Raw genomic sequence first — 14,679 nt, 5'->3', positions numbered from 1 at the left:
GCATTGTTAAGGGGAAAGTTAGCATGGATTCCCATTTATTATGATTAAAAATAGGATCACTCAGCATCCTCTTTCTGATAACCAGATCTAACAAATACATTACAGTTCCTCTAGTTAATCATTTAAAGAGCATTGGGGCATGTGTATTTATAGTCATACATTCTTATGGTAAACCAATTTTGATTTAATATTTACCGAGCCATATGCATGAATACTGCCATGTCCTAGATCACAAGCTCACTAACAAAGACTCAGTACACCACTGAAAAGTATCTATTTTACTCTAGGAAAAAAACAAAGAGACTTGACCTATATTTATTGAACACAAATGTTCTTCTTCTAAAAAGATATTTTAAATAATTTATGTCCATTCCCTGTTTGTAAACAGCAGGATTACTAGTTGGCTAGTATTTTTTTTTCTTAATATTGCTTTTTCACACCTTTTGCCAGGGCTCCCAGAAAATGTTTAAAAGCAAGTTTCTTGATATTTGGTGTGATTTTATGTATTTCTAGTGATCTTCCCCCTATATTGATCTATTTTTAAACCCAGAGATGTTGGATATCAGAGAGGCTGTAATAGCCAAAAAATTAAATACTACAATCAGAGGTTATCTTCTAAAGCAGGGATTTACATTCAACTTATTTCAGGCTGCAAGTAAATCAGATTTTATTTATGATGTTTAAGAATAGCAATATTCGTTTAGTCAGCTTGAAGTATTGTGTCCATAAATAATCACATCTATCATGAAACTGATGTGACTACTCATTCATACTCTTCTGCTTGACAAAGTCAATTATCCCAAACTATGCCAGGCAATTGATGTGCTCCATCACCCTGGGAAGTGACGTCCATAGTTTTTAACCAACCTGTCAGATCTTTGGGATGAAAATCAGATCACGATGCCATAGAAGCACTGACTGGAAATAAATCATTTGCCCTTGAGTAAGTGACATGCCCGTTTTCTAACCACCTGTAATTATTCACACACTCTTCTCAGCAACTCTGACACTTCATCCAACTTTGAAAAATATCCCAAAGGTTTTGAAGATTTCTGTTTTGCTAGAGAGAGAGATTTGGTCTAATTCAGTATTCATCAACTCTCTTTCATGGAGAGGATTTGTGAGATGCTTTTCTTTGCAATTTCTCAGTCAAGTATTTACTGCTTCTGTAAACTATTTGACCGAACTGGATTTACAGTGGAGTGTTCCCACCATTTGGAATGTGCTCATTTTGCCCAGTCTCCCTGTAAGTGGTTGTTTCCAGTCTTGCTGTATCTGTGAAGCTTGCTGTACCGCCTTTTGTATATCAAGTTTGGAAAACAGTTGATTCAACTTTTCTTTGAAATTTTATTTTTTTTTAATTTTCTTATGAATCTGAAAGTATAGAACTGAAACATATTTATTTGGTTATCTAATTTTTGTTGTATTTGACTATGTTACTCCAGTTAAAATAAAACCACCTTGGTGAAAAGACAAGGCAATTTCTTTGCATTTATTTGATTATATGCCACAGTACCTGAAAAGGTTTGCCATTCATATGAAGACAATTTTAAGTAGTTATGACAGATGTCTCTGTTTCCAAAGATTCTCTCTTCCCCAAGAAGGAAGGCCATCCTTCCCAGGGTGTAAATGGCCCTGATCTATTGCAGCCAAGTTGGAATTATTTCCCTTAAACACAATCCATACCAGAAGCACAGAACTAGATGCCGTGAGCAGTTTTAAAGAATCCCAAGTATGGGCTATATAATGATTGATTTCACCAAACGAATTGGGCTAAAGTTTTTAAGTGTAGAGAAAGTACACCCGAGGAAAAAAAATGGCATCAGAAATCCTATTGGGACTCACTCCCCTTGACGTGAGAGAATTGAGTTCCATAAACTAAAAAGATATTGGCTGTTTGGAGTGCAGTGCTATGGCCTGGGACAAGTCAGTCGTACGCACTGTGACATAAAATGAATATATTAAGTCTGATCGATAGTTAATGTAGATGTTGTTGATAAAACAGCAGGCCAATGTGATTATGTAAGTAGTAATAAAGTGCCTGAGTGGTCAGGCAATACCTATCTTATTGATAAGGATACAGTGCTTCAGCTGAGCTGCCTTTATAAGAAAAACGGCAAAACAAATCATTTTTGCATCAGTGAAGTTCTAAATAGGAGGGCGCTAACGCACCATTGAAATGAAGTCAGTGGTTCCACTCCTAGAAACCAAGCAAGGCTAGGCTTAGGGGCCCCGTGAACTCTCTGACATAGCATGCAAGCAGATTTGCGTATATGCATTTGTGCATTCTTCTGGGGTATGGGTTCATAGTTTTCATTTCATTTCAAAAAGGTCCACAAAGCCCTCCCCATCTCCCCTCAGTCCCCCACCAAACACATACATGCAAAGAACTCTGTCACAAAACAACACCCTCTGGGGAACAGTCAGGGCGTTTTAATTTCTCTGTAGAATAAATCACTAACATTATAAACATACGCCTAAAGAAATGAGGAAAGTTTTAAGTATCTAAATAATCTCAGTGACTTTTTTTCATTGAACATGACTATAAGAAAACATGGCAAGAGATCAAGAAACCGTATTTATTGCTTCTTTGGTACAACCAGAGACATTACCTCAAACCTTTAAAATAAATAATCTCATCAATAAAACTTACGAATGGCAGGATGTTAAGATTCCTTCTTTGCTTTCACACAGAAGAGCCCGAAATAGTAGCGGGTTTGGGATACAGTACAGTTCAACAGAAATTCAAGCTGATGAGAGAACCCACACGTGCACCACAGAAACCGCTCCCAGCGGCACAGCTTCCCCGGCCCTCCCGAGAGCCCAGTGATGGGGATTTTGAGCACCAGCTCTATTGACGGTAGTGGGGTTTCTTCACAACTAGTCTGGTAATCACAGAGCTGAAACTATCATCTGAGGACAAGCTCTCCATAAAAAATGAAAATAACTACTGCAACTGAGGTAAACCAAACAGCTGTTTTTGTTTATTGGCTCAGTGGCCCATGACATAACACACACGGATAGCACACGGAAGTTCAAGATCCTGGGGACAGGATTGTCAGTTCACTTCAAGGGAAGGTTTTATTTGTTTGTTTGCTTGATTGTTGACTCTGTGGCTTCACTCCAAGGAAGAGGAAAGAGGATTTATTGAATAGCACCATTGTTCTAAACCTGATGGTCAGGTGGGACTTCTATCAATAGAATAACATTGAAGGTAATGCACCGTCACCTGTGCCCTGGCTTCTGGGGGTGTTTCTCCTCCAACCCCTTCGCCAGGCATGGTTTGTGCAGACAGCCGTGCTGCACTAAGCCTTTGATTGATCTGGACCTTTGCTATTCAGTGCCCGCTGCCCAGCCTGTAAGGTGCAGGAGGCTGGCTCGCAGAAACCAGGAGGGCCAGGAGGTCCCGGGGGGCCGGGTACGCCAGGGATGCCTGCCACCCCTGGGGGGCCTCGCTCACCATCCCGGCCATTCCTCCCGTAGCTGGCAGGACCTGGGTCACCTGAAACACACAGAAGATGCACATGTGAGCAGGAGTCCCCTCATGGCTAGAGACGCAGAGGGCACTGGACCCTCCACCCTGCCCACCGCCCGGCAGCATGTACAGAGGCCCTTAACAAACGCTTTTAGAAATGACAGAGGATCATTAAAGCAGATGATGATGATGATGATGATATCATAAAATTCCCTCATTGCAGTTGGGTTGCTTCAAAATTAAAAGTGTTAGGAGACCTCACCTCTCTCACCCCTATTTCCATCAGAGGAGCTGAACTGCACAGTATGGTAGCCTCTCTACACAGACACCTACCGAGCCTGGGAACGTGGCCATGTCAAATCGGGGATGAACCGGAAGTGCCAAACACATCTGGACTTCGATTTTTTAATAATTCATTAATAACTTTTGGACTTATTACACGATGAAATTATAATATTTTGGACACAGTGGGTTAAATAATTATTAAATCATACTATAAATATACATATTAAATATTATTAAAATGAATTTCACCTGATTCTTTGGACTTTTCTAACGTGGCTACCAGCAGATTTAAAATTCTACACTCAACTCATGTGGCTCATGTTGGGTTTCTTTGAATAGCACTCCGCTAGCAGTTGCCCTTATTTCTAGTGGGTCCTCAATTTCCAGGCAGGGAGATGTACAGCTCGGTGGTGGGAAGATGCAGACAGGTGGCTGGAAGTTCTAGCTCTGCCATTTATGAGTCAGGTGACATCAGCAAGGCACTCACCTCCCCGTCTCTTCCTCTACAGGACGGATGATGCCTGCCTGATAATTAAATTCCGAGCCTGAATGCACCCAATAAATGACTATTAGAATGTTACTGATTCATGTCTCTTAGAAGACTGTGCAATGCACCCCGCAAAGCTCCTGGAAATTCCTCTCATCAGGGGCTTTACCCCAACGGGAACTACACGGTGTCCTAGGTTTCTTGGGGGCGTCGCTTTCTTTTGTCAAGTCCAGAGGTTGTTTGGTTCACCCACGAACCAGTGAGGCATGGCTCCCGTAACCGAGAGACATTTCTGCTGAATGTTTACTTCATCACACCAGCAGCGCTGTCATACTATTACTGCAAAGGTGGCAATAAGACAGCCGTGTAAAAGGAACCGTCTGTGCCAGGATAATACGGTCTTACACAGATCCTCATTCGTGTCAACTGTTTTAACGTGGCTGTTCAACCAAAAAGTTGAAAACCAAATCTATATGTTCAACTATATATTTACTTAGGTTTACTTCCTTTCCTTCTTTCTTGGTGGTTTTTAGTTTTCTTTTCCTATTTTAGTGGTCTTATTACATGTGCTTTTTGTTGGTCTTATTACAGTGATCTGGTCTTATTAAGCTGTCTTATTACATAGCCCACATACTTTTAGAAGGAAACTAGGTTAGAGGTCCTGCTTTAGATATAACACCTCATTTTTCCTGCTTTATTTACAATTAGATCCACACAAAGCAACATTACAGGACAAAACATTACTAAGTTTTCAGAGAATAATTATCTTTGGTTCTATACATCTCAAGGCTGTAGACGAGCAGATGTAAGTAATTTCCCTTCATTTATCCCATGAGCTTTCATTTGACCGTAATAAGTTGTGATGAAGCAGATGATTCTGCGTTTCCCTCTCAAGACAAGGCACCTGAGAAAGTCTCTCCCTAATCCACAGCACCCATCAACAAGGCTTCAGCAGAACCGTGCCTTTAGCAGAGCCTGTTCAGATCGCCTGGCTCTGGGACAGTTGAAGGTTAAGTTGATCTTTTAAGGATTAAAAAGATAGGTCAGATATAAATGCATTTAAAAGCTGATTTTCATGCACCCTATCAGCAGAGCTCCCACTGAGACATACCAGGATGCCTTAACAAAAATCAAATCAAGATTAGGAGGAGAAAACGCCCAAAGGAGAGGTGGCACACGCAGTGACCACAGGGGCAGGGAGTGTAGGTTGGGATGGGCAAACCGCAGCCCATGAGCCAGCTCCTGTGTTGTAAGCAGTGTCATCAGAACACAGCATGGCCATTAGTTTCCATGTTGCCCCAGCTGCTTTGGCACTACAAGGGCACAGGTGTGGGTGGTAACAGAAGCCACCTGGCCTGCAGAGCTCAAAAAATATGGTCCTTTACCCAGAAAGTTTGCTGACTCCTGATGTAGTAAAGAAATTCGACCTCTGTCTTCACGGGAGACCACAAACGTAATGGAAGCTGTAACACATCAGGGTTATGGAGACAGCAGGAAGGGCTGAGGCATGCGGTGACCTGGAGAGTGGACGCCAGCATGTCCCCGCTGCCATGGCGAACACGGGCCAGGGCTGCCAGACCTCTGGTCATTTCAAGGGCAACTCAGAAGCTGAGTTTTTAAATAAATAGCTCTCAGTTTTTAGCCACTAATTTACTTTTTTAACATGTGTAACGCCAGTCTCCTGCCTAAGACCTAAAATTTCAGGGAGTTTATTTTCTACTACACAAGCAATATGAAAAAGCAGAAGGAAAACTTTTTTTCAAGTTGAGTTCCCCCATTTTAACACAATCCAGGAGAGGGTGTTTTCAATGACTGAGTTTATTCCAGATTCCCGCTCATCCTCCAAGGAAAGAGTGGATGAAACCGTCCTGTCTGCCCTGCATTTATTCTAAGAAAAGCACGTCGAGTCCAAGTCTTCCTCTGGCAAACACAGCAAGTTGCCCTTTGGAGTGCTGGGTAAGTCATCCTCTTCTCCCCAGCATTCCCTTTACCCTGTGCCACTCACTGGCGATCCCACTCTCCTGGTGTGTAAACTGAGGGAATGAAGGTGAAATCACGTCCAGAGTCACACAGTCACGGGGCTAGAAAGCGCTGGAGTTAGAAATGCGGGCCCTGGACCCCTACTCCATCCTAACTGTGCTTCCACACCCACTGATTTGCTAATTCTGACAAGGTGCATGCATGAGTGTGTGTGTGTGTGTGAGTGTGTGGTTTAATTCACTGAGCCTGAATTGACTGAGAGGCAGAAAGAGACACAATAGCCAAGCATTACTAACGATTTTTCTGCAACTCTAACTATCACAAGTGACTAAAGCTATTTTTCTGAGGTTTCACCCTGTAAAAATGGCCAGAGAAAAAAAACCAGCCTTCCCATAACAGCTTATGAGTTTCTGGTGAGCCCTGACCCTGGGCATTTACCCTCCAAGGTGCTCTAAGACTATTATGTGGGAGCCAAATTTGGGAGTGACACCAAGTCATTCAGGAAGTCCAGCAGCTGCATTAGCAAATATTTATAAACCACTTTTCAACTCTTATGAGGAAGAGAAAGCAAGGATCTGAAGTGTTCTCATTCTGCTTTGCCCACCTCATGGGTGTATTAGCTACACTAACTGCCTAATGATTACACAGTTTTCTGAAATTTCAAGGACCTGTAAAATGTTATTGCCAAACTTTTCATGATTTTTTTTTTTAAAATGCATGTCTGTGCCATTCTCTGAGCTGACAGGAGAGGGCAGTCGTGTTACACTGACAGTGGCGCATCCTGGCTGGAACATTCTTTGGGACCTAATAAATAATACCTGCTACGAAATAAAAGGGGCTGTACATGGCAGGTTTTAAAAACAAAACAAAACCTGGAAATAATTTTCAGCATTAAATAGGGAATCTCTTACATTTCTCACCTCGTACCGAGCTAACTTTTGTGGTGCTTGACAAAGCACATGTGTTTAAGGATGTGGTGTGTAAAGTGGCCTGTTTATGTAAGATGCCCACGACCGAATACAATAGTGGAGACAGGACAGCAGTGGAAATAGAGGACAAATGACTACTGCTGCACATAAGCCTAAAACGGGTGTGCCCCTCGCGCTTGGGGACTTTTTCCACTCCGTATTCACAAGTGAATCTCACCTATCTGCAAATTTCGCACAAGAAACCTGGCATGATGACCATGAGTCAGCTCTAACCTCCGGGTCACATTCACACACAACCGTCACTTAACTTCCTCCTTCCCCCAGTGCGTTTAGATGCACAAAGAGGAAGTCGAGACCCACTCGCAAATATCTTTTCTTCAAATCTCCAGAGTGCCAAGGAACTAGTCCCCAATGGACCAGGCAGGCAGAAAGTTACTGGTGATGAGAGAGCCGCATCAAACAACCCACCGAAGGCCTCTGGTAGGAGACGGGAGGTAGGGGCAGGGACGGGGTCTAAGGTCCCAGGGGTCTCACACGATGTGGTCCCCACAGCTCCACGAGAGAGGCAGAAAGGGGATCGTGCCGAGGTCAGGTGCCAGGATGGCGAGATAGACTCAGCACAGACCCGGACCACCAGCCCATCATTTTGTCCACGACGTGAACCTGCACATGTGAACCATGGCCTCTGTCACTTACTACCTGGGAGACCTTTGTCAGGGCCCGTGACCTTTGTGAGTCTGTATTTCTTCAAATACAGAAGGAAGAAAAATAATAATAATAGTCATGAGCTAAAATGGCAGAATGTTTGCCATAAGCCAGGCACTAACCTAAGTGCTTTCCCTGTATTAACACATCCACAGACCCTCCTAGAAGAGTCCATAGGGCAGGCAGGGGTGTAACCCCCCATGTGCAGGGGAGAAGCTGACGCACACAGAGGTGGCAGAGCTGAGAATGAGAGACACAGCAGAGCCTACCCCAGAGCAGCCCGGTTCCGGAGCCCATCCTCCTTACACATCTGCCCTGCCTGCTTCCGGCTGCAGGCGAGAAGCAAGCTAGGTGATTTAGGTCTACATTTAGACAACAGAGCACTACGGCCAAAATGACAGTCCATGTCACGGTCATAATAATAACCCGTGGTCCATATTAGGCGAGGTACCATCACAAACCCAAAGGGCACATAATACTTAACACTGAACAAGCTGAGAGAAGGAGGGGAGACCGAGAACTAAAACAGTCCAGAAAGAATAAAGCAATCCTGACAACTGATAGATCATGAAGGTATTAGTTACCTTTTTTCAAGGATATCAGATGTGTTAGCACCAAGAATGACCAAAGGATCTTCTTTCCACTCAGGAGGATTTGAGTCCCAAATCCAACAATCGGGACAACAAAGGGGGTCACAGAATATCCTGTTCTGCAGGCTCCTTCCTTTACATAAGACGTATATTTACCCAGAAGGTTTCGGGCAAGTTCCTGAACACAGCCCTGGTGAAGGACCCCCAGGTCCTGAAGTTCTCGTAAGGTCATGTTTGTGAGAGACCAGAAATCACATTCTTAATCACATTCCAAGCTCTATGGGGAAAATGAAAAATGGCCCAGCCTCTCAGTGGATAATGAACTAATGACATGATTTACTGTGACCCAACACTTTGCATTTGTGATTTGGAGTTGAAGTAGATTTCACGGAGGGAAGGTCCGAGGTGTCAGAGGTGGTGCCGACTGACAGAAGAGTAGCATCTTCTTACTGAGAGCCAGGGGAAAAGCCACAGGGACTGAACTAGGATCCACCTCGGACCGTCATCTACCTCAAAACGCAAAAGTGCATTTGTTACGTTAATAATAGTACCAATAACTAACATTTCTTGAGCACCCACTAGAGCCAGAAACTGTCCTAAGCACTCTACATGGATTGATTTTTCTTTAATTCTCAGAATTAGCCTCTCCGGGAGATGTGATTATTGACTATCATCACCCTTTCGTAAGTGGGGAAATAGGCACTGGGCAGTCAAGAACTTGCCCGATGTCATAAAGCTAGTAAGTGACAGTCAGGACTTGAGCCCAGATGTCTGATTTATGGAACCCAAACTCCCAAGAGTCCACTTTCAGAGGACTCACTTTAGAGGCGGAATGGCCCTAAAAGCTCTTGTTCGGGGACTTGATGGATTTGGGAAACTGTCATCTGAGTACGTTTAGGCATAGACAAGGGGAGGTGAGCTGACCCAAAGCCATAGCCCCAGCTCAGCTGGTGCCTCAAGGAGACTGATAAATATGGACCCTTTGAGCCTGTGCAGTAAAGCACCGAGGAAATTGCACGCTTCAGAGAGCTAGCTTTAATTTTTTCAAGAATAATCTGTAACTCCGATTTTTCACTAAATAATGTCAAATATTCTCTCAATGAAAATGTTAACAAAAGCACAGAAAAAGAAAGACCAAATTTCCAAGTGGCACCAGGAAGGGAGGGGCAAGGGCTGGCAAACGGCAGAAAGGAAACGGAAAAGGGCAGGTTTCAGGGCCCTGAATTGGGAAGTCCACGAAGCTTTTTAAGAAATCAGATTTGTGTTAATTCCAAGACCAGCTGCAACAAACTGAACCATTGTCATAAGGGAAATGCAATGAGGGCCAGGCAGAGATGCCAGAGATGCCTTGCCTTACCTTACCACGCGCCCGCACAGATGACAGGTGTGCTAAAAAGCAAAACCACCCGTGGAGCCCCCTGGGGCAGAGCAAGGGCCCAGGAGCACCAGGCAAGCCCGAGGTGAGGCATAACGCGCCCCCTCGTGGCAGCCCGGGACACTGCACAAATCCAAGCTGGTCTTTCTCGATCTTCCCATTTTTAAACTCAGAATGGGGTTTATCAACAGATTTTTTTAAAAATGAGTCACCAGAAATGATCATATATTTTTGATAAAGGAAAATCGTGCTAATAGTGCAAGTTGCTGATCCAAGAACTGTTATTTGTCAACAAAATGCTCAAAGGAGAAATTGTTAGTCTCTCCTATAAATACATAGATAACTAAGTAAATGGTAATGACGATATTTTATCAGCTTTCAAACCTCCTATTCCTACCATTGATAAAGGAGAAGAGCACTCGGTAAATTCTATTTTCCTTTTCTCTCTTCTAAACATCCATCAATGAATCCAGACTTTATTGTTTACTAAAATCTTCTCATCTTGGTCCCATTGAACTCCAACCAGATTTTCTCTCCTTTTCCAATCATAAAGGCTTCCTTTTCCAATCACAAAAATTCATCAGTTTGTGAAAACATCTCGACAGCCCGTGAATCACCGTTTTAGAAAGGCAGTGTTAGAGCTATCTCCAAATGTATTCGTATTTTTTAAAAATTCTTTTAAATGAGAAAGCCAAACCCAGGAGCAATGCAATGGATAATTAGAAAGCAATGATGCTTCAGGCTGCAATTATAGCCACAACTGGCTATGTAAGCCTCCGGCAGAATTAGAAAACGATCATTTCTTTTGCTAGATTTCCCTCAACCAAGTTTTCCAAATCCACTGTGGGAGTGTGGGCCACCCCCCTGCACAAGCCCCCCTCTCCGGACTGGTCTCCCGGAAGCTTTGGGGCCCTTCCTGAGCCCTGGCCCAGCAGTGATCAGAGCGTTTGCTGGGAGACTGCAGGCCATTCATGCTCTTCAACTGAACTGGCTTTCAGCCCGCGAGGCTGCTTCTGTGGTTCGACCTGGCAGTCATTCCCAACGCGCGGCAGCCTGGACTCCAGCCACAGAGCAGCCAGTGTGTAAAGAGAACAGACGGCCAGTGAGAGGACCCGGGCTCTCACACAGAGGCCACTTTGTCACCTCGGTCGACCCAGCTGGGATGCGTCCTTGGGCATGACTTTCGTGAGTAGGAATGTTCAGGTTTATTTATTTGGGGATGTGGGCCTCTGGAGGGTCTGGATGCCTGAAGGAGAAGCTTTTAGAATAAAATGTCAGTTACTCCCCATGCGTCACGAATCGCTGAAGACCTGGACTCGTTTTCCTGCTGCTCTGACTTTTTGGTTTAAAAGAAAAGAGGGAACTCTCAACTGGGCTAGAAGTGGACAGGATCCCATTCATTCAGAATTTTATAACGAGTGCATTGTGGTTGGACCTTGACACTATTTTTTAAAGTATTTATTCAAGAAAGTAATATTTCAAGCCCTGACATGTATTTTCTCTCAAAGAATACAGACTTGATTTACAGACTATTTAACTCTTCATTAAAGTTGGTCCTGAAAGATGGCCGCCAGCCATTATTGCACATCACATGATAAGCACAGGTAAACGAAGAGCAATTCTGTAAAATGTGATCCAATTCAGACCAACCACTCGCTACCAAGGTCCCACCCCATCCTGCCCATTCTTACCTGGGAGACCTGAAGCCCCGGGCAAACCTTTGGGACCTCTTCCTGGGGGGCCACGATCACCTCTTTCCCCCATGTCACCTGCGTTTTATTAGAGAAATGTTATTGATCTATATGTCTATAAAAGTAAAGTTCCATATTTTTAAACTTAAAGCAAAGCCTACATGCAGAAACCAAAAAGTAGGAAGTTGCCACAATGTAGGTCGTAGTAAGTATGTAGCAAGGCAAAAATCAAGTTAATTATATTAAGAGATCTAAGGGGGAAAAAAATCAAATGATCATATCTGTAGATGCTGGAAAAGATATTTGACAATTAAACATGCATCCCTGATACAACAGTCAATAAAAAAAGACTCAGGCTATTTCCTTAACATGATAAAGTATATCTATCTCAGCCCTGAAGCTGGCATAATGCTTAACGGTAAACACGAAAAGCAGCTTCGCTATAGCCAGAACATTACAAAGATGCCCACTTATCATTATTATTTATTATTTGGTTTGAGCCATCCCTAATTTCAGATGATATGACTGCTTATCTTAAACCCTAGAAAATCAACTCAAACTCTACTAAAAGCAATAAGAGAATTCAGTAAAGTAGCAAGGTACAAAATTCATGGAAATCAATCATTTTCATATATACAAACAACAATCAGTGATAAGATGTAGTGAACAAAGATCCCACTTGTAATAGCAACTAAATTATCAAATAACTAGGAAAATAAGTTTAATCAGAAATATGCAGATCCAACATGAAAACAGATCCCATTTGTAATAGCAACTAACCATGTGTGTTTGCAAGACAGTTGATTGAATTCAGGGATTCGGCAGCCACAGAACAAAGTTACATGAATTATCCTGGCCCTGCAGAGACCAAACTTAGAAACTTGGCCTCATTAACAAGATGACCTAATACCTTAGTTAACTGGTCCTAAATGACATATGCTGCTCCTAGTACAAGACAAGTTCTACCATCCCATTAGTATAGTAGTATATTATTATTTTACTACATTGTTACAAGATGCAATAGCATTTTGCAACAAATTCTATACATAATCACTTTTTCCACATATTCGCCCAACCTCATTGAATATCGACAGGTTTGTTACCATTTAAAAAACAAAGTCACGTGCACAACAAAAATAGGAAGAACATCTGTATAACTATCTGCGCATTTGTCAAATAGTCAAAAGTCTCTAATTGTGACATGAATGTTTAAAAGTTACCATACTTTAACTTTAGCTGTGAATGTCCTTGTGTGAACATTTTTATGGTGAATCAACTACATTTTGAAAACAATTTAAATTTTATAAATACTGTGAAAGGATGTAGAGCTCAGCTTGAACTCATACATAAACTAGTTGTTTCTTACTATCAATATGGCCTTACTGTATTAGGAAGATATGACAATTAGCATTTTTAAAACTAACAGCTTAAGCTCTCTTGTTAACTTAGCAATTTAAATATGTCATCTCGTAATTTCTGAGGCTGGCAGTGAGAATGTGCCACATTTTCTGAAGACACGAGATGAAGATTATAAATTAAAATGCAACTTTCACAGCGATCGTGACAGTTAAGCACGCTCTAGCGTGAAGCCGCACCAACTTCAAAATGTTGTTTGCGAGGAGTAAGACCACGGGCTCTTTAAAAGGACTATTTTATATATCAATATATGTTACCAAACTTATAGGAAAAGATGGAAATAATGGGCGAAGTGATGTGAGATTTCCGGAGAGATATGAAAACTCTTAAGGAAAAAAATGGTAATTCTAGAACTGAAAAACACAAGATCTGAAAGTAAAAATTCATTGGATGGGATTGCCAACATATTTGGACACTGCAGAATAAAGGGAATACAGACAGCATGGTGACAATAATAAACAGCACTGTATGATAATATAGAATAACATTTTCTCCAAATTAAAAAAAAAGACCCCTGTCTTAGCTTTGAAACTGGTTTTTGGTGGTCAGTCATGGGAAAACACATTTTCGACGAGCCCCGGGACAGAGCCACACTGCAACCTGCTGCAGCCGTCGTGTGTCGGCTCTGCTAACCCCCAGGGTTAATCTACTTCTTCAAACACTGGTCACGTCTTCCTTCAAGACATAGGAAACCTGGCTCAGGGAACTAAAGTCCACCTTTGTTAGCCTATTGTCAGAAAAGACATATAAAAAGCTTGTAAAATAAGCTTTGCATAAGGTATGAAGGGAATAGACAGTTTGAATCAAAAAATAGCTCTTTACGAACAGAGTTGGGGAAACTAGAGAAATTCTCATTGCTCCAAAATTGCTATCGATTTCATCTATCTGGAAGCTATAATTGATGTGTCACCTCCAGGTGAGCAGATTAATACTGGAAAAGGTGAGTCTCAGATATGCCCGGTGTACCTTCCCAAGCCTTCGTTAACACGGGGACACGTTTGCTTGACCCCCATTAAAAGATCTAAAAATACACACAGCCCTCCTCAAAGGGACTTAAAATTAACAAACCATGAACATTTAAAAAGAGTATTGATGACATGAAAGACTGCCTTAATCCTAAGTAAAGTGGACCCAGGGCCAGTCAGATGCCTCTCGTGTTTCTGCTCAAGCATCACATGAAATGAACACACAGCTCTAATGCGTTTGTGTAAGAGTGTGCAAAACATGTCGGTGAAAACCAAAAAAATACACAAACGTGATGGAAGCTTTCAGTACGGTCTGAGGCTTTTTTCTACTAGCTCCTGTTAAAAATGTTCCACTGTGTTTTTCAAAGTAACTTTTTAGGAAGAAAACAGTGATAGCCTGAACTGTTAAAAGGTTTGGTAAAATTTATTTGTTTTAATAAAACTTATCTACAGAGCAATTTCTCTGGAAAAAGACCCTCAAAGCAACTCTATGGCAAACCAAGACTTCCACCATCCCTCCTTTGTTAAGCATGAAAACAAAAAAGCAACAGGTGACAATGAAACACGTCTCTTCTCTGATTGGTGGAACAGTTAAGTTTCAAATGGTGGAGTGTTTATTCTCAAGGAAAATTTGTTTTACTACCTTTGGGTAGTAGAACACTATGTGTTTTCTACTAAGTAGGACTGCTAATGTATGTGGTGGACAAGAAAGGTCAAGTCCAATTACCTAAAACCATACAGCTCCAAATGTATGACAGCATCGACTGAAACAGAAAATCTG

General features: G+C 42.2%; 1 protein-coding gene across 2 annotated transcripts in view; it reads right to left on the bottom strand.

The window, feature by feature from the left end:
* Positions 1 to 2,565: 2,565 nt before the first annotated feature.
* The window catches only part of COL9A1 (collagen type IX alpha 1 chain), an 83,080-nt gene continuing 70,966 nt past the window's right edge, over positions 2,566 to 14,679 (bottom strand). For both annotated transcript variants that reach the window (XM_036870855.1, XM_036870857.1), the window contains 2 exons: positions 11,518 to 11,595; positions 2,566 to 3,502 (listed from right to left, as the gene is read on the bottom strand). In XM_036870855.1, the coding sequence (XP_036726750.1) occupies positions 3,306 to 3,502; positions 11,518 to 11,595 (275 nt within the window). In that variant the 3' untranslated portion in view covers positions 2,566 to 3,305. The remainder of the gene's footprint in view (positions 3,503 to 11,517; positions 11,596 to 14,679) is intronic.

This window comes from Balaenoptera musculus, chromosome 12 (assembly GCF_009873245.2).
Source record: "Balaenoptera musculus isolate JJ_BM4_2016_0621 chromosome 12, mBalMus1.pri.v3, whole genome shotgun sequence".
In the NCBI taxonomy this organism is placed as follows: domain Eukaryota; kingdom Metazoa; phylum Chordata; class Mammalia; order Artiodactyla; family Balaenopteridae; genus Balaenoptera; species Balaenoptera musculus.
Note: the sequence above shows the minus strand (reverse complement) of the source record. Positions and strands in the feature narration are given on the sequence as shown.